The sequence below is a fragment of the Canis lupus genome, chromosome 16, assembly GCF_003254725.2.
Source record: "Canis lupus dingo isolate Sandy chromosome 16, ASM325472v2, whole genome shotgun sequence".
NCBI classification, from domain to species: Eukaryota; Metazoa; Chordata; class Mammalia; order Carnivora; family Canidae; genus Canis; species Canis lupus.
Window position 1 is genome coordinate 7,316,256 of NC_064258.1, and position 21,559 is coordinate 7,337,814.

Below are 21,559 nucleotides of genomic sequence, written 5' to 3' on the forward strand. Positions count from 1 at the left end.
CTGGTACAGCCACTCTGGAAAACTGTGTGGAGGTTCCTCAAAGAGTTAAAAATAGACCTGCCCTACGATCCAGCAATTGCACTGTTGGGGATTTACCCCAAAGATACAGATGCAATGAAACACTGGGACACCTGCACCCCGATGTTTATAGCAGCAATGTCCACAGTGGCCAAACTGTGGAAGGAGCCTCGGTGTCCATCGAAAGATGAATGGATAAAGAAGATGTGGCTTATGTATACAATGGAATATTACTCAGCCATTAGAAATGACAAATACCCACCATTTGCTTCAACGTGGATGGAACTGGAGTGAAGTAAGTCAATTGGAAAAGGACAAACATTATATGTTCTCATTCATTTGGGGAATATAAATAATAGTGAAAGGGAATATAAGGGAAAGGAGAAGTGTGTGGGAAATATCAGAAAGGGAGACAGAACATAAAGACTCCTAACTCTGGGAAACGAACTAGGGGTGGTAGAAGGGGAAGAGGGCAGGGGGTGGGGGTGAATGGGTGATGGGCACCGAGGGGGGAACTTGACGGGATGAGCACTGGGTGTTGTTCTGTAACTTGGCAAATTGAACACCAATAAAAAATAAATTTATTATAAAAAAAAGAAATAGTGCAAAAAAAAAAAAAAGGAAGGAAGAAGGAAAGTTCTATTCACAGATGGCATAATCCTATATATGGAAAAATCCCAAAGAAACCCACAAGAAAGCTACTAGAGCTAATGAATAAATTCCACAAATTTGCAGGGTTCAAGATCAACACAAACAAGTCAATTGCTTTTCTATACAAGAGCCTGGAACGGTCAGAAAAGAAAATTAAGAAAACAATTCCATTCGCAGTAACACCTGAATAATGAAAGACCTATTACCTAAACACCTTTTACTTATACCTTAAAATACAGTTTAACCAAGGAGGTGAAAGACTTGTACACTGAAAACTAAACAACACTGCTGAGAAAAATTAAAGCAGACTATTGTATTAATGAGCAAATGACGGCTTCTGTGTACTGGCTCCTATCCTAGCTTGTTCACCTCACTGCTGACCGAGACCTGGCCTGATAGCTTAATAGCCGACCAGCTGTTAACTTTTATGTATCTAATTATTTTTCAAATAGCCAAAATAAGCATATTTCACTGTTTTGAACCTGCCTGCTTTGCATATGCCCTTCAGGGTTGTATGGTAATATGGCTCTGTCCACTTCTCCATGTCATACTCTCACCTTTTTGCTTCCTTTCCTCCAGATACCCTAATATTCTCTCTGCTTGCTGCACAAGTTTTGCTCTCTCCTCCTGCCTCAGGGCCTTTGAACATACTATTCTTTTTTTTTTTTGAACATACTATTCTTATCTCTTCAATGTTTCCTCCCCTTTTCACCCACCTTTCCTAGTTAACTTTTAGTCATCCTGCAGCCCCTACTCAAAACTTTTAGTCATCCTGCAGCCCCTACTCAAAGGTCACTTACTCAGGAATGCTTTCTCTGACACATTCTGTGAAATGCTCTCATTTCACACATCACTTTTTCTCATGGCATTTTTTACAGTTCATAATTATGTGTGTGTGTGTGTGTGTGTGTGTGTGTGTGTGTTCAGTTTGCTGTTATTATTTCTTTTCAATGCCAGTTCTCCATCTGTATCAGGAAAATAAATCATTTTCTTTTTTCTTAGTTATAGCATATATCAAGGGTTCAATTATATAGCGGTCCTGGCTGGCTCAGTCAGTAAAGCATGTGACTCTTGATCTTGCAGTTGTGAGTTCAAGCCCCATGTTGGGCGCAGACCAAACTTAAATAAAGATAAATATTGGGGATGCCTGGGTGGCTCAGCAGTTGAGCATCTGCCTTTGATTCAAGTCATGGTCCCGAGGTCCTGGGATGGAGTCCTGCATTGGGCTCCCCACAGGGAGCCTGCTTCTCCCTCTGCCTGTTTCTGGCCTCTCTCTGTGTGTCTCTCATGAATAAACAAATTTTTAAAATCTTCAAAATAATATCTATATCTACACCTATATCTATGTATCTTTGCTTCTCTTTCATGGTAAGTGAAGTTGAGTGTATTTTCAGTTTTTAAAGCCTTTTGTATTTGTTTCTCTGAAAACTGCCTCCTTATATACTTACTATTTTTCTATTGTTTTGTTGGCTTTTCTTATGATTTTTTTCTTTTTTTCTTATGATTTTTAACACATTTTTGCACACAGTGAAGTAAATATACTCTTTTAGTCTCATATGCATTAGAAATATCTTTGTTTGCTCTTTGCCTTCTGATTTTGACTATGCTTTGCCATGAAATAAATTTTTTAATTACACAGCATTTCAATCTTTTTATGCATGGCTCTCAAGTTTTGTGCTTTGTTTGCAAAGTCCTGCTGCAGGGCTACATTCTTCTGTTGTTATGAAATGTTTTCTCTTGAGCTATTTTTTAGGCTATGGGTGATATTACTGTTTGTTTACTGTTTTTTTAGTCTTTCAGTTTTTCTTCAATAAACTTTGCTGCTCTTATAAACAAAGATAAGCAATAAACTTTTAAAACTTTATATTTACTTTAAACTTTCTTATGTAAAGGAGATCCTCTAATAGTTTAGTGCAAAATGTATGACTTTTGTTCAACATAACATATATTCAATCTACTTTATTTCTTGTTCAACTGAGTTACTTACTGTCATAACAAACTGTAAAAATGTTACCTTTCTCCTAAAGGAGTGTTTTAATTTTTACCAATATACTTATTTATTTTTTACTTTTAAAGATTTTATTTATTTATTCATGAGAGACAGAGAGAGAGAGAGGCAGAGACATAGGCAGAGGAAGCAGGCTCCCTGTGAGGAGCCCAATGGGGGACTCGATCCCAGGACCCCAGGATCACAACCTGAGCCAAAAGCAGATGCTTGACCACTGAGTCACCCAGGTGCCCCTTATTTATTTTTTAAGATTTTATTTATTTATTAATGAGAGACACAGAGTAATTTTGATTAATGTAAATTAAGAAAATCTTTGAAATGTAGGGTAGACAATATTTACTATTAGTGAATAGGAAGTTGAATGACTTACTCAAGGTCACAAAGAAATTTAGTAGCAAATCAGTTCTAGTGACCAGAGTCACCTGATTTCTAGACTAGTGTTCATTATGAATACAAAATATTACTTTTATAGAAGGTTTCTTATGAATAATGAATTGTCCTGGATGATCTGTTAAAACCTACAAATTCTGATATTTTGAGACTTAGACATATCCTTGTAGAAACTGTTTCATTTTGGCACATAATAGATGCTCAGTAAATTTTATGCATATATCTTATTCTAGAGTAAACTCTAAAGGGGGGTGAGATGTAAATTTGAAAATGGGAAAAAGAAAAATAGGTAAATTTCCTTTATAATCTCAGAGTATGGAAAGACTCTCACTGTGATACAAAATCAAGAGACACAAAATAGATGATAAATTTGACCACATGAATATTTTTTAAAGTCCAGCTATTGCTTGTCAAAGTGACCCTAAGGTAAATCAAACACAACAAACAAATATGGAGAAAATATTGATAAACTATATCACAGGTAAAAAGCTAATCTCCTTAACATATAAAAAGCTCTTAAAACCAAGAAAATAGATTAAAACCTAACAGAAGAAAGTAAAAAAATATAAATAAATTGTCCTCAAAAAAATATACACTAATGGTCCTTACAAAAATGATGTTAATCTTCACTCATTATAAGAGAAATTGACATTAAAACTATAAAATATCATTTCTCATCTATCAGATTGGTAAAAATGATTTGCTGGGAAGATGGAGGCAGGACAGAGAAAACTGCTTTTTCTGATGACCAGCTCCCCTGATGGCAGGTTCAAGAACACTCTCAGAGGGAAGGAGGATGGGTATGTCCACCTACTATCCTATGGCATTGGAGATAAGCTTTCAGGTGTGTCTACTATACTAACAGGCAATTGATAGTATGAGGGTATGTCTTGTTATGTTATGACACAACATCTCCAAGAACACACAAAAAAGGAAGAGAAACAGATGGAGATAAACATGTAAATATAAATAAATATATAGGAGTCTATCACTGGTAAAAGTTGGCTGAAATACAAGGCTTAGCTAGATGGCATCAGAACATCCCAAACAAGGGGGGGAAAAGGACCCTAGGCTTCCCCCAACCCCTCATTCCTTTTCTCACTCTGCCTCTGCAAAATCCACCACGTGGTTTCTGGCCTTCTTGTGGGTCTCTGGCTCTCAGAGAAACAAAAGAAGGCAAAAGAAGGAGCTAGGCTTGGTTTCTGCCTCTGAACTCATGAAGCAGAAAGATCCCTTCACCCTACAATAGGAGTAGGGGAGGGAGTAGGTCAACGGGTCAGGAGTGTTTAGGGACAATCTCTCCTCCCGGAAACCAGTGAAGCAAGGAATAAATGTAACAACTGTAATCATAATCTGTCATACTTAATCCATGAGCCACCCTTCCAGTTATATACAGCCATTTTTCTGTGTACACTCACCCTGTCCTATCCTCATTCTGGACTACTTACTATTTGCCAAATGCTTACTTACCAAATGCTATCCCTATCTCCCTAAATTCAGACTTCTGTTCATGCTGATTCTGACTCCTGAAATGCCCTCTTTTCCTGTCTTTTTCTATGAATGTCCTCCTAAGACTTTAAGACTCGCTTAAGTGATTAGTCTTTTTTTTAAGATTTTATTTATTTATTAATGAGACACAGAGAGAGAGAGAATCAGAGACACAGGCAGAGGGAGAAGCAGTCTCCATGCAGGGAGCGCGATGTGGGACTCATCCCGGGACTCGATCCTGGGACTCCGGGACCATACCCTGAGCCAAAGTCAGATGCTCAACTGCTGAGTCATGCAAGCATCCCTAAATGATTAGTGTCTTAAGTGACCTGTTCCTCCAGCTAGATGTGATCTCCCCCTCATTGGGATTTCCCAAATACTCTGTATGTCTCTAGAACCCAGCAGCTCAGCATGGCACAAGTTATTTGTGAATATGTCTTTTTTTTTTAATTTTTTATTTATTTATGATAGTCACAGAGAGAGAGAGAGAGAGGCAGAGACATAGACAGAGGGAGAAGCAGGCTCCATGCACCGGGAGCCCGACGTGGGATTCGATCCCGGGTCTCCAGGATCGCGCCCTGGGCCAAATTTGGGCAGGCGCCAAACCGCTGCGCCACCCAGGGATCCCGAATATGTCTTATCCCAATTATGTAGCTTTGAGTTCACAGTTCTTAGTTCTGGGCAGGGTCAACTGTTATAGTCTTCAGAGAGTTGGCTGCAATATCTAACACATTGCATGTATTCAGTAAGTTTTCATTAAAAGAGGGATAAATCTATGTGTAAATCTATATAGAATTCCCCAGGTTTTTTCCAAAAAAGTTCTGCCAACTGAAAATCCAAATGCTCTTTGTTACATGTATACATGCATCATGACCTTCAAACAGCAGTGATGTGTGAGACCAAAGTGGTGGTCGCCAGAGGGGAGGTGGGCAGGGGATGGATGAAACAGATAAAGGGGATTAAGAGGTAGAAACTTACAATTAGAAAATAAAAAGTCATGGAGATAATAAGTACAACATAGGAAATGCAGTGAATAATACTGTAGTAACATTGTACGGTGACAGTTGGTGACTACACTTATCATGGTGAGTAGCGTATAGAATTGTTAAATCGATGTATAGAATTGTTGAATCAATACGTTGTACATCTGAAACTAATGTAACATTGTATGTTAATTATATGTCAATAAGTTTAAGTTAAAAAGTTTTGTAAATATAGTACAGTTAAGACAGACGACAGACATTAATTTTCAATGCAAAATTACTATAATTTTGTAGCAAAAAAAAAAGAGGTGATGTACTTCTTAGGGATCTAATGATCGAGTAAGGTTTTCAATCTACTGCATATCTCTCATGTGTCAGAGGCTTTACATTGGTTATCTCATTCAACCACTACAACAACCCTATTCCTAAGGTAGTATCTAACATTTATGGAGATCTTACTATGTACTATGCCATGCCATCTTTTAAGAACTCGATACTTAATACATAATTTATAATCTGCAACTAGTCTATGTGGTAGTAGTGGTATTAACTCTGTTTTAATATTTAAGGAAAGTGAAATAGATAGAGGTTATGTAACACACCCAAGAAGACTCTCCGAAGTTGTAAGTAATAAAGCCAGGATGCAAATGCCAGCAGCCTGACTCCACAGCCTGAGCCCTTAGCCACTAGTTATTATTATCCCCCTTTTCAGAATGACAAAACTGAGATCTAAAGGGCTTAAATAATTTACCCCAGCACACAGTAAAATTATAAGTGAGGCTATATTTTGAAACAAAATCTATCTGACTCTACAGCTTCCTATCAACCTCTAAATGTCTTCTACCTCTCTTACAAATGAACTTTCTCTCTTAATAAACTTAAAATATTTGGGGGCACCTGGGTGGCCCAGTCAGTTAAATGTCCAATTCTTGATTTCAGCTGAGGCCAGATCTCAGGGCCCTCAGATGGAGCCCTGTGTCAGGCTCCACACTCAACAAAGAATTTCTTGAGATTCTCTCTTTCCCTTTGTCCCTTCCCCCACTCATCCATGCACACGCTCTCTCTCTCAAATAAATAAATGAATCTTTAAAAATATATATATTTTGAGCTATAGAGCTTTGGGACCCAATACAGGAAGATGGAATGCGGCCCAGGTGAAATGATAATCTAAATAAAACAAACTTTTATTTTCCCCCATCAAACACAATGCTCTCTTGAACTTTTGAGAGATGTTCCAGGATCCTAAACTATTAATTCCATCTCTAAATAAAGAAGGAAAGCAATGAAATTTAAATTACTTAATACATAATAGATAAATTACAAGTCCCTTTGACATCTGCCAGCAGTGAGTGCTGCCAGAAGGAGATATAGGGTAGAGATGGCAAAAGGAATACAAATCGAGACCCCAGGGGTTTTGCAGTGCTGGTATTATCAGGACGGTGATGGTCCACTGACCAGTGCTGGTTTCTGAACTGATTGTTACTGTTCTGTGAAAAGAACATTACAAACATGAAAGTAGACATTTAGAAACACTTAACAGCAATCTGGCTTGTTCTGGGATCCAGATGCAAATCCAAGGGCTTCTGCCAACTGATTTTGAACAAACCAACTCCTGAACTTTGGTTGCCGTATTAAAATAAAGGTGGTCCTTTAGAGGCAGAGGCAAGGACTAAAGACCTGACATGACTTGAAAGTTACAAAGAGTGAGGAGTAGATGGAAGCGAGGCGAGGAGAGACATGAAACAAAGCTACAGGGAGATGTAAGAGACAAACCCACACCTCTGAACAGCCCACAGCCGGGTAAGAACACTGGGAATTTATCTGTGTGGCTCCCCCATCTCATTTCTCAGCGGTCAAGGTTCATGCCCCAGGTTACAACTACTCAGAATTCATGATGATGCCATCTTCCCCTTAACAGGCACTCAAAAGCCCAAACTAAGGCCTGATAGTGTGCCTTTTTATACAAACTTTAAAGTAGTGTGGCAACTTGGTATGGATAGGCTCAGCTTATGGACATGAAACCTATTCATGCTCAGAGCTTCAACTCAGCCTCCAGCCAGTTTAGAGAGGCCCAAAAAGGTGGTGGCAGTATGATCAAGGAGACAGGGAAAGCCTTTGGAAGCACAGAGGCAGTTGAGAAGATCTGAGGAGATGCAGAATGTTTGTGTCTAATAAAAATGACTCCATAGGTATTCTATAGACATTAATAAGAATGAAAATATAAAGCACTTAGCACATGTTGGTCTAGATTGATGGCAAAGACAGAAGGAACTTTGGAAACTGTATCATTTGAGATGTTTTTAATTATAGCAATGAAAAGCCCAATTCAAGTTGTCTTAAACACTGAAAGTAACTTCATAGTTACTGGATTATACAACTAAAAATATCCAAAGAGAAGACTTAAACTCTGGCATGGTTTTATCAGGACTTCAGCTACATTTCTCGGCAAATCTAAAAACCAAAGCTCATTGACTTTCCAAATTTACAATTTTACAATTTTTTGTTTGTCAATGAAGAACTGAACCACAGTCTACTGAAACTGAATATCAATCCCCTACATACTCCCAATGAAGAACGTTGAGTGTGGAAGAAAAATGGTAATGTCAGAAACATGGAAGGCACGTATGTGGTAATAAATATGGTGAGATGACGATAGTTCACCCAGGGAACCAATAGAAATGAAGAGCCATAATCAGACTAAGTGGTAAATACAAGCAAGATATGTAACATATACACATGAGTTTAGAAGGGATCTTAGAAGTACCATATACATAAAATTATGTACCTGAGAGGTGATCCCTGTCCTCTTGATCTGAAAGTCAGACATGACTGACTCATAAGACTGGAGACAGGATGGGGAACCAGAGTGTAGAGAAAAGTCATCCTCTTGACCAAACAGGGCAAGCATTCCTATTCCCATTGTTATATTCTCCACTTACTATACTGAAATCTATTGGTTGGTATCAGAGATCCATTTTGATGCAAAGTACTTAAGCTACAGAGAAAGTCATGGAACATGAGCCCAAGTCCGTGTAAAGAGAAAAAGGAACCAGAAAGAAAATGAGCAGTGGTTGGTGGGAATGTCAGGAGAGAAAGGTGGATGTGATACCTGAAATTCTTAGTAGACTAACTTGGAGAAGAGAGAGAGAGAGAGAGAAGGAAGAGGAAGAGGAAGAGGAAGAGGAAGAGGAAGAGGAAGAGGAAGGAAGGAAGGAAGGAAGGAAGGAAGGAAGGAAGGAAGGAAGGAAGGAAGGAAGGAAAAGTAAGGGGAGAAAAGAAAAATCTTTAGAATCAATCATATACAGGATTGGATAAAATTGGGTGAAACTGATAGGATTATTAGAAAAGTTTTCACACACTCCGAAATTTAGTGGTGTGATAAACAGCCCAGGTTCAGTTAGATACATGGATGATGATGAGATGATGATTAGATGGATAGGCAGACAGAGAGACAGACAGCTAGATAGGTAGACAGGTAGACCTTTTCCTTTTCAAATTGAGGAATGAGATGACAAAGAGAGAAGATATTTATACAAGAAAAACTCAAGTCCAGAAAATATAAAGAAGAAAAAAGACCCTCAAATTAAGAATTCATGACCCAATCAATAAGAAAAAAAGATCCTCAAATTGAAGAATTCATGACTCAATCAATAATTAAGATACCTGACTCAGCCTAGAACTAGTAAGACCTGTAAGTATGAGGCCGAAGAGCACACAGGGCAGGACTCAGCGTAGGTTGTTAGGAAGATCATCTCAGTAAAAAGTTCTCTTGAAACTAGTTCAGTTGGCTGATGACAATACACAACTTGGCATACGGTAAGGATGAAAAGAACGGTTAGCAACCAGGAGAAATAGGAATTAACTAACTAGGCAACAAAAGGGTGAAACAGGAGGAAACTGTCAAAATTAGTAAGCGCTGCCAATTCCCACACTATTCCTCTGCATACAAAGCACTTTCCACATTCTCTGATGGCCATGAAAGTCTTAAAAGGAAAAACCCTTTGTTTTTGTGAATGTGTAAAAATAGGTGATTTAATCAACTGGATAGCAATTTGATTTTTAAGAAATCCTAATTATTTCACAGCATGTAGCAGAATAAAAATGCATTTCACATTTCTGAGACAAATTTTTTGAATGTTCAATATTTTTACATGAAAATGGATAGGCTTTAGTATAAAATCAGTTTAATCTCTCGTGGATTAATGAAAAATAATATTTGAAGAACACATTTTTGGAATGACGAGCAATTTTTCAGTGTACTTGTGGATGAAAGTGTGTGATCATGAGTACCCAAAGGCATATATGAAAACTCCCAGGCAAAATCCTCAAGAACTCCACCACTTTGTACCCTCCTTTCAGAAAACATGTGTGATTTTAAATAAAAAGCAGTAAACCAGAAGGAAAATGCATTGGGGAAAAAATTCCATCCTATTATTTATAAATATACATTATAGTTTTATTCCCAAACACAGAATTCCTGTTTATTCCAAATACTAAAATGACTTTTGGGTGGCCTCAGTAAACCTAATAAACAAACATGAATTCTATAGATCTATAGATTACTTACTTACTATAGATTAGTAAGTAACTAATGGGAACTAACTACAACCACCCATATATATACAAACATACACACACACACACACTTACCCAGGAGACATCTGGTCATTAGAAAAATTGCTAATCATCTGACCAACTTTTGGTAAATTATCGCTCAGCTATATGATTTACACTTTGCCCAAATAGACCCCTGGTAGTTATTTTCCCTCAGTTCCACTTGTTTTTTTGTGTTTTTAAGATAAGGCAGAGAGTATTTTAACAGAAATATTTGAGTTTTGTAGAATCCAACAAAGATTCCTGAGTGAATTCCAATTCTTGAGACTAGCACTCATGTTTTCAATATTTTAAACATTCAGTCATGAGTTAGGAATAAGCAAAGAAGCAGTTAAAGAGACTAGAGCCATGCCAACACTCAGGAGTCATCAACGATCTCTTTTGAAACTCCAGTCAGATCTAGATCCTATGAAAGACTGGGACTGAGATATATAGCATGATTGCTGTGGATCAGCTGGGAGGTAAGTGTGTCAATGGAGCTCTATATCAGCTTATTTTGTAGACATAATGTTCTTGATCCACGGAACGTAGCTGTGTAGGTCAGTGAAGACAACAGTGTATCCTGTTAGAACACATCCAGTTCCCCAAGACAAAATTCCTTGTAATTCACGGCCACATAAGGCTGGTGCAGCTGTGACCACCTGCCAGATAGAGTAGAGGGATCAGAACTTTCTTCCCACCTGAGATTTCCTCAATACCTGAACAGAAATGAGAGCCACTACATTTACCATGCAAAGGGGTTCAAGATATAAGAATACAGTATGAAAAGCTTCTTTCCATTGCACTAACTACCCCTACACCTCCCAGTCATCCCTAGACAGGTATTCCCAAGCAGTCGCTGGGAGATAGCTTTCCACTCCCCAACATCTGTTTCTATCATCTCTATGACAGGGTGGAGAAGAAAGAGTCATCATTCTTCAGCTCCCTTACTCTCTGAGCTCCTATCCTGACTGAAAAATCCAGCACCTCAACAAACAGTAGAGACTGAGCTTAGGGGCAAATGAGGTAAGAAGACTTACCTGGCAGGGTTCTTGACTTCCTAGTGTGGGTCCTATACAAAACATGTCTTCTAGGAGTTTTTCACCCAATAATTTTTTGCAGTTTATATTAGAGCTCATTTGAATTGTGATGCTTTGCAGATTATTGTTTGAATTTCCTAAGCACAAAAAATAAAGGAGATTTTGATTCCTGTTTGCCTTTTCATAAAGCATCCTGCCTCCTCCTCCTTCAGGGCTTCTTCTCAGTAAGAATGGACAACCACGGATCAAACACATCTTCTTACTCAGTTTATCATCTCTGACAGATTATAAGCATCAAAGGGTGGTTTCTGAGAAGACATTGCACACATCAAACAAAATCTGAATCCAAGCCCTGTCATTGCCAAGCTGATGATCTTGGATAATTCATTTCCCTGAGTCTTAGTTTCCTGGCTTATAAGATATAAATCTCAAGGAAACTTATCTATATGATATGTGATAATGGCTATATGTACAGATGCTTCATGCTTGGTACACAATTAGTGATCAACAAATGGTAGTTACTACCATTGTTATAATTGATAATGATATCACTCCTTTTAGGTAAAGAGAAAAATATGATTTTTACCAATTTGCAAATTAAGATTCAAAGAAGTAAAAGAATTTGTTCAAGTAAAAGAATTTGTTCATAAACCTATAATGAATGTTAGAATCAATACTCAAACATAGATTGCTGAATTCCAGCCCCTGCGGTGTGCCAATGTGATCCATATATGCAACACTTTGATTAGGATTTGATCCCCAAAGCCCTAAAGATCACTTCTTCTACTCTAAAAAGCCAATACTGCTGTTCCCTTTCTAGCTTTATACATGTGCTTAGAAATCTGGCACTAGCCTGATAAGTTTCCAATTCCTTCCCCTAATTCAGAGATCCTAAAGATGTAAATATATCTAAGAACTAACTCTTCTTTGTGATAGTCACTCACCAATAAAGTATTTATTCTCTAACCAAGTGTGAATCAAGCAATCTTTAACTGCATTCTTGAAAGTAGGCCACTGTAAATGCCTTGTGGAGATGAAGGTAAAAGGTATAGCCAGCTTTATCAACATGAGGTCATCTTTAGGAGAGGTAGCAGTGAAGTTTGGGTGGATGAAGATCCTCTCATAACGTAGGATCTCCCCAGTAAAGTCTCGAAGATTCATGAAGCTGCCATAAAAGATGATCTGAAGATCTCTGAAAAGTTAAAAGAGAAAAAAGACTTGATACTCTCAGATTCCAAGGCAGACAGACACACACACACGCGCGCGCGCATGCGCGCACACACACAATTTCCTTCTATGATAACCCATTTAACTGTTTCCTCTCATATTTGTCCACTTAATCCTTTATGTGTAGCATATGTGGTCATGGAGGTTATGCATTATATAAGCCAATGCGTTGCTATTCACATAGACTATAATGTGAATAGTGCCTCCAGGAGTTAAGCAATGCAATGGGTGGGCTCTACTCTTAGCATAATTCTAGAAAGAAGCTCCAATTCAAGACCTAGAAACAGCAGAAAGAAGCATGCAAATGGATAGTCAGAGCTTTTATGAAAGTAGTAGGCTCTGTTAGGGAGGTTCCTTTGGGAGTTGGGGGGGAATAGGAAATGTGAAATTGTACAGAGGAAATGAGTAACACCTTTGAGAGTTTAAATATTCTAAAGCTAGGAAGGATCACCTGAATATACTATCCTCTACTCATGTTTATCAAAACTGCTGGATTAACAGGGTTTTCTGCTGGTCCTTTGGGAGAACAACAGTCAAAAATCTTGTATGTTCCAATGAGATCCAGTTTAGATCAACTCACTAACATGGCTCAAGAACAGGGTACTTCCATGAAGCCTCTGAGTCTCCCACTCAGGGATTTCTCCAACCACAAGAATAGAACAAGTACCATATTGGTACTGAGCACCAATGTTTTTGTTGAGCTCCCAAATATTAAGATCACATTGTCTCCTAACAATAGTACCAACTGTCTCTCAGTTTGTCATGTTGGAATGTTACAGGATAAAGTTTAAAGAGATAGGACAAGGGGGTGCCATGAGTGGCTCAGTTGGTTAAGCATCTGACTTGATTTTGGCTCAGGTCATGATCTCAGGGTTGTGGGATCAAGTCTCATGTTGGGCTCTGCACTCAGCAGGGAGTCTGCTTGTCCTTCTCTCTCCTCCTCCCCCCCCCCCCCCGGTGGCATGCACATACTCTCCCTTTCTCTCTCTCTCTCTCTCTCTCTCTTCTCTCTCAAATAAATAAATAAATAAATAAATACCTTTAAAAAATAAAAATAAAGAGATAGGATAGGAACAAGCCTGATAAATTCAACCTTGAGCCAAGCCCAAGGACTGACAAATTTAAAAGGTCTCATCAGAGCAACATACTTTAGACAAATTTTGCTTTGGGTTACTTTTACAAGATATTAGACAATATAAGGATTTTCCTTTGTTCTGCTGTGTTCCTAAGAACTACCATACTTTTTAAAATCTGTTTGCAGTGAAGGATTTTTCTGGGTCCCCAGATGGGGATGACTGGTCTTTGGCCAAGTTGTTTTTTACTGACTGCTGCAGTTCTCATTGGATCATCTCAGTCTATTTGATTCTCTATACCAAACACATGCTCCCTTTCTGTTTAAATGCATAAGATAGCTCTCCAATTGGCATAATTCTCCCAGAACAATATAAAATTGCAGTGGCCACTAGGAGGAACTTTTGACAAGAGCAAAATTGCTCATTTGACAGATACATTTTTTAAAAAAATTTTATTTATTTATTCATAGAGATGCAGAGAGAGAGAGGCAGAGACACAGGCAGAGGGAGAAGCAGGCTCCATGCAGAGAGCCTGATGTGGGACTCGATCCAGGGTCTCCAGGATCACGCCCTGGGCTGCAGGCGGCGCTAAACCACTGCGCCACCAGGGCTGCCCCTGACAGATACATTTGATCAAAAAGGAAGACACCTTCATGTTAACATTCTTTCTCTTGTCTTTCTAAATGAGAGATCACTTAATGACCCCCATCCCACCATTCCCATACCCTGGGAATTAATGAGTACTGTTGTTTTAATTATACAACTTGCTGGAACTGTTAGGCCTGACTTACTGTTTAATTCAGTTGTAGTAACTCTCTTGTGCATCTGTGTTTGTCAAATTAGCTTTTTCTGTTGCTAATATTACTCTCCTTTCTTGCTGAAGAAGACATTCCTGTTGAAGGTGTTAAATTTAATAAATATCTAAAACTGGTACCCTCTAATATTTTCTCTTATCCTTCCCCTATGTCTCTTTTTTCCTTCCCTTAAGAAATTTTGTGATTTAATTTATCATGAAATATAACTAAATACAAAGGTTTATATGGAAAATAACTCATGATAAATAGATGGTTCTGGCAAATTGGAGTGAGTGAATTTCAGCTTAAGGCAACTCTTCAGCATGAAAAACAAAATGTGGTGGAAAAGCAAGAGAACAGTGGTTCCCTCTGAGGGATATGGAGGCAATATAACTAAGTAAGCATGTGAGAACCTACCTTACACATAAAGGACCTAGAAAAGGAAGAGCAAATAAAGCCTCAAGTCAGCAGAAGAAGGGAAATAAGAAAGACTAGAGCAGAGGGGGGAGGTAAGATGGTGAAATAATAAGGATCCTCATTTTCATTTAGTCCCCCAAATTTAGCTAGCTAACTTTCAAACCATCCTGAACACCTATGGATTCAACCTGAGATGGAAAGAAAGAATAGCTGGAACACTACAGAGAGAAAAGTGATCACTTCTTGCAAGGTAGTAATGCAAAGAGAAATGGAGGAGATATATCAGAAGATAAATGGCAGGGAGAGGGAGCCTTTGCAAGCAGCTGCTGGAAAGCAGTTATAGCACTAGGGCGTTCAATTGGGTCCTTTAGAAATCTGGTCCTGAAAGAGTCTTCCTTGCCTGAAAAGTGCTCAGTGGTGAAATAGGGCAGAACTGCAAGAGGGACAAGGAGATCTCAATATTCCCAGAGGCACAGGAAGAACAGAGGCACCCAGGAGAAAGCTCAACTTGTGACGCAAACCACAAACCATGGATGGATAAGGGGACCACTGACACCCTGGGTCCTGGTAAAGGACTGGAATGCAGCAACTCTCTGATAGTTGCCAGGAAGGCAGAGCAGGTGCACACTCCAGTGGCTGAATGCTCCCCACCTCAGAGCCCAGCAGTGGACAGAAATGTGCTATCCTCTAATCCCTCCAGGAGAGGCAGAAACCAGGGAGGGCAAAAGACGGCAAAAGCTTTCCCACCACCAGACGCCCTTCAAATTGTTGAATCAGTGCCCCCACGCCTGCCTCCAGGAGGATCTGAGTCAGCATCCACTGGGAGACTGCAATTCAGTGTCTACTGGGAGCTCTTGGCTCTCGGGCTGGAGATCTGGCACCATGTTGTGTTTTTTTTTTTTTTTTTTCCTTTCACCTGGGAGAGGTGTAGCCTCCAGAGAACAAAGGCCTCATAGGACAAACTTCTGGAGAGCTCAGATACCTGGAAAGGGGCGGGGCATCTCCACCCAGGCACAGACACCTGACAATCAGCACAGCAGGCCCTTCCCCCAGAAGACCACCTGGAAGAACAGGTGAATAGCAAGTTTACTGACCAACCAGCACTGGAAAGCTCTAGGACTGAGGGAAAATAGTACATACAACTCGAGGTTTCTTCCTTATGATTCATTTTATCTTTCAGGTTAAAAATTTCCAATATTCTTTTTTCCTCTCCTATCTTAACTACAATATTTTATCAATTCTTCATTTTTAAGTTTTTTTTCCATTTTGATTTTCATATTTTAACAATTACATATTCTTCATTTTTGGTCTCTTTTCAACATATTCAATTTAATTTTTATAGATATATAAATTTGGGGGGAGTTTTGTTTTTTAAGTTTGTTTTGTTTTATAATTTTGGAGTTAATACCTTCTACAAATACACTCAGAACCAAGTGGAGCACTGTTTTTGGTCCACTCTGTGAGATATATTCTCTCTTCCTTCCCATCCTTCCCTCCTTTTTTTCTTATTTTTGTTTTTATTGTTGCTGTTGTTTCTCTATATAAGTTTTGCTTTTTTATATGAATTTGGAATTTAGTGCCATCTAACATACACACCAAAATACAGTTTTTAAAAATTTTTTCACATTTGTGGTGGGGTTTTTTTCTGGTCCCTGACATCTTCAGGATTGCCTAGGGTATATTTTACTTAGGTCGTGGTTGATATTTTTGACTCTGCTTACTCATACTGCCATTCTGCACTGGACAAAATGACTAGAAGGAAGAATTCATCACAAAAGAAATAACCAGAAGTAATACTCTTGGCCATAGATCTAATGGATATAGATTTAAGTAAGATGTCAGATATAGAATTCAGGATTAAAATTATTAAATTACTGATGACTCTTGAAAAAAAGCACAAAAGACTCTAGAGATTCTCTTACTGTAGAAATGAGATCTAATCAGGCTGAAAATAAAAATACTTTAACTGAGATGCAGCCTAAACTGGATGCTCTAACAGTTAGGGTTAATGAGGTAGGAGAGAGTGAGTGGCATAGAACACAAAATTATGGAAAGGAAGAAAGCTGAGGAAAAGAGAGAAAAATAACTAAGAGCCCATGAGGAGAGACTCTGAGAATTAAGTGATAATTTGAGAAAGAATAGCATTTGTCTTATTGGGATTCCAGAGGGTGTGGAGAGAGAGAGAGAGAACCAGAAAATATTTTTGAACAAATCATAGGTGAAAACCTCCCTAATCTGGGGAAGGAAACAGGAATTCATAACCAAAAGAACAAAAGATCAACAAAAACTGATTAATACCCCAACATATAATAGTGAAGCTTGAAAATTTCAGAGATAAAGAAAAAATCCTAAAAGCACTCATGACAAGATATTCCTAACTTATATGGCAAGAAATATCAGATTAACAGCAAACCTATCCTATCTGGCAGGCCAGAAAGAGCTGGCAGGATATATTCAGGGTACTAAACAAGGAAAACATGCAGCCAAGAATACTGTATCTAGCAAGGCTGTCATTCAAAATAGAAGGAGAGGTGAAGACCTTCCAGGATAGACAGAAACTGAAAGACTATGTGACCACCAAACCAGCTCTGTAAGAAATATTAAGGGGGACCCCTAAGCAAAGAGGGAGCCCAAAGAAACAATTCACAGAAACAGGGACTGTAAGGTAATACTATGAAGCTAAATTCATATCTCTCAATAGTTACTCAGAATGTGAATGGGCTACATGCTCCAGTCAAAAGATACAGGGTAGGGCAGCCTGGGTGGCTTCAGTGGTTTAGCGCTGCCTTCAGCCCAGGGCCTGATCCTGGAGACCCAGGATCGAGTCCCATGTTGGGCTTCCTGCATGGAGCCTGCTTCTCCCTCTGCCTGTGTCTCTGCCCTCTCTCCCTCTCATGAGTAAATAATAAAATAAAAAATCTTAAAAAAAAGACACAGGGTATTAGACTGGATAAAAAAGCAAGACCCATCTATATGCTGCCTACAAGAGACTCATTTTAGACCTAAGGACACCTCCAGCCTGAAAATGAAGGGGTAGAGAACCATTTACCATTCAAATGGTCCTCAAAAGAAAGCTGGGGTAGCAATCCTCATATCAGATAAATTAGATGAAGAGGGACACTATATCGTACTTAAAGGGTCTATCCAACAAGAAGACCTAACAATTATGAATATCTATGCCCCTAATGTGGGAGAAGCCAATTATATCAACCAATTAATAATCAAAGTAAAGAGAGACATAAACAATATATTAATAGTAGGAGACTCCAACATGGCACTCTGAGCAAAGGACAGATCTTCTAAGCAGAAGATCACCAAAGAAACAAGGGCAAATGACACATGGGACCAAATGGATTTCACAGATATATACAGAACTTTACATCCAAACGCAACAGAATACACATTCTTCTCAAGTGCACATGGAACTTTCTCCAGAATAGACCACATATTGGGTCACAAATTAGGTCTCAATCGATAGCAAAAGACTGGGATTATTCCTTGCATATTTTCAGACCACAATGCTTTGAAACTAGGACTCAATTACAAGAAGAAATTTGGAGGTTACCAAACACTTGGAGATTAAAGAGCATCCTACTAAAAGATCAATGGGTCAACCAGGAAATTAGAGAAGAGTTTCAAAGATTCAGCAAATAAAGCCTACAGCAAGCAGAAGAAGAGAAATAATAAAGATTAATAATAAAGATTAGAGAACTCAATGAATAGAGACCAGAATAAGTATAGAACAGATCAATGAAACCAGGAGCTGGTTCTTTGAAAGAATTAATAAGATAAATAAACCCCTAGCAAGACTTATTAAAAAGAAAAAAGACTCAAATTAATAAAATCATGAATGAAAGAGGAGAGATCACAACCAACACCAAGGAAATACAAACAATTTTTAAAATGTATTATGAGCAACTATATGCCAACAAATTAGGCAAGCTGAAAGAAATGCATACATTCCTGGAAACCAACCTACAAATTACCAAAACTGAAATAGAAAGAAATAGAAAATCTGAACAGATCAATAACCAGAGAGGAAACTGAAGCAGTCATCAAAAACTTCCCAAGAAACAAAAGTCCAGGGCCAGCTCGCTTCCCAGGGGAATTCTACCAAACATTTAAAAAAGAAATAATACCTAAATAATACCTAAAGTCATTAAGATAAAACCTAACATCAAAAAATCAGAAGCCAAGTAACTTGTGCAGAAGGAATACACAGAAAACTTGGGGTGGTTTGGTTAGAGTATAATTAGTGGAGGGTGTGCATAAGGTAGATTTTTCTGGTTTTCAGAAATTGTAATTTTTTTGGTGTGCTATTTCAATTTTTAGTAGCAAATGTGTATGTAGAGGATCTTATTAAAATTGAGACTTATTTGAAAAAAAAATTATACTAAAGCTGTTTCAAAGGATAGAAATTGAGGGAATATCTCCAAACTCATTCTATGAGGCCAGCATTATCTTGATCCCAAAACCAGATGAAGACTCCATCAAAAACGAGAATTACAGACCAATATCACAGAGGAACATGGGTATCAAAATACTCACCAAGATACTAGCCAATAGGATCCAATAGTACATTAAAAGGATTAGTCATCATGACCAAGTGGGATTTATCCCTGGGATACAGAGGTGGTTCGACATTCATAAATCAATCAACACAACAGATCACATTAATAAAATAAAAGACAAAAACCATATGATCCTCTCATTTGATGCAGAGAAAGCATTTGACAAAATACAGCATCCTTTCCTGATTGAATGTCTTCAAAGTATAGGGATACAGGGAACATATCTCAAAATCATAAAAGCCATCTACAAAAAGCCTACTTTGAATATCATTCTCAATGGGGAAACACAACAGGAACACAACAGGAATGCCCACTCTCACCATTGTTGTTCAACATAGTGCTAGCAGTCCTAGTCTCAGCAATCAGACAACAAAAAGAAATAAAAGGCACTCAAATTGGCAAAGAAGTAGTCAAATGCTCACTCTTCACAGATGACATGATATTGTACATGGAGAACCCAAAAGACTCCACCCCAAAATTGCTAGAATTCATATAGCAATTCAGCAATGTGTCACGCTACAAAATCAATGCACAGAAATCTATACACTAACAATGAGACTGATGAAAGAGAAATTAGGGAATCAATCCCATTTACAATTGCTCTCAAAACCATAAGATACCTAGGGAAAGGGGATCCCTGGGTGGCACAGCGGTTTGGCGCCTGCCTTTGGCCCAGGGCGCGATCCTGGAGACCCGGGATCGAATCCCACATCAGGCTTCCGGTGCATGGAGCCTGCTTCTTCCTCTGCCTGTGTCTCTGCCTCTCTCTCTCTCTGTGACTATCATTAAAAAAAAAAAAAAGATACCTAGGGAAAAATCCTAACCTGACAGGTAAAGGATCTGTACTTTATTAACTACAGAATACTAATGAAAGAAATTGAGGGAGACACAAAGAGATGGGAAAACATTCCATGTTCATGGATTGGAAGAATGAATATTGTGAAAATGTGTACCCAGAGCAATGTATACATTCAATGCAATCCTTATCAAAATACCATGGACTTCCTTCACAGGGTTGGAACAAACAATCCTAAGGTTTGGAACCAGAAAAGACCCCAAATAGCCAGAGAAATATTGAAAAAGGAAACCAAAGCTGGGGGCATCACAATACCTGACTTCAAGCTGTATTACAAAGCTGTGATCATCAAGACAGTATGGTACTGGCACAAAAACAAACACATAGACCAATGGAACAGAACAGAGAACCCAGAAATGGACTCTCAACTGTATGGTCAACTGATCTTCGATAAAGCAGGAAAGAATATCCAATGGAATAAAGTTTCTTCAATAAATGGTGTTGGGAAAATTGGACAGCCACATGTAGAACAATGAAACTGGATCATTCTCTTATATCATATGTAAAGATAAACTCAAAATGGATGAAAGACCTAAATGTGAGACAGGAATCCATCAAAATCCTAGAGGAGAATATAGACAGCAACCTTTTTTAGCTTGGCCACAGCAACTTCTTGCAAGACACATCTATAAAGGCAAGGGAAACAAAAGCAATAGTGAACTATTGGAACTAAAACTAAAAGGCAATCTACAGAATGGGAGAAGATATTTGCAAATGACATATCAGATATAAGGCTAGTATCCAAGATCTATAAAAAATTTATCAAACTCGGGATGCCTGTGTGACTCAGCAGTTGAGCATCTGCCTGCAGCTCAGGGCATAATCCCAGGATCCAGGATTGAGTCCCACATTAGACTCCCTGTGAGGAGCCTACTTTTCCTCCCTCTGCCTATGTCTCTATCTCTCTCTGTGTGTGTCTCTCATGAATAAATAAATAAATCTTAAATATATATATATATATATATATATATATATATATATATATATATACACACACACACACACAACTCTTAAAATTAAAAAAAAAAAGAACTCGGGGATCCCTGGGTGGCACAGTGGTTTGGCGCCTGCCTTTGGCCCAGGGTGCGATCCTGGAGACCCGGGATCGAGTCCCACGTCGGGCTCCCGGTGCATGGAGCCTGCTTCTCCTTCTGCCTGTGTCTCTGCCTCTCTCTCTCTCTCTGTGACTATCGTAAATAAATTAAAAAAATTAAAAAAAAAGAACTTATCAAACTCAATACCCAAAAACAAACAAATCAGTCAAGAAATGGGCAGAAGACATGAACAGACATTTCTCCAAAGAAGACATACACATGGCCAACAAGCACATGAAAAAATGCTCCTGATCACTTGTCATCAGGGAAATACAAATCAAAACCACAATGAGATACCACTTTACACTGATGAGAATGGCTAAAATTAACAAGACAGGAAACAACACATGTTGGTG

The 21,559-nt window shown here is 38.5% G+C and overlaps 1 protein-coding gene across 3 annotated transcripts in view; it reads right to left on the bottom strand.

Annotated features, from left to right (window-relative positions):
• Positions 1-773: 773 nt before the first annotated feature.
• LOC112650874 (putative inactive serine protease 58) overlaps positions 774-21,559 on the bottom strand; it is a 47,228-nt gene continuing 26,442 nt past the window's right edge. For 2 of the 3 annotated variants that reach the window (XM_025433723.3, XM_025433722.3), the window contains exons 3-5: positions 12,116-12,363; positions 11,172-11,308; positions 10,511-10,793 (exon numbers count right to left, since the gene is read on the bottom strand). In XM_025433723.3, the coding sequence (XP_025289508.1) occupies positions 10,644-10,793; positions 11,172-11,308; positions 12,116-12,363 (535 nt within the window). In that variant the 3' untranslated portion in view covers positions 10,511-10,643. Of the gene's footprint in view, positions 801-10,510; positions 10,794-11,171; positions 11,309-12,115; positions 12,364-21,559 lie in introns of those variants that run through there. The other variant, XM_025433724.3, reaches the window with a different exon arrangement.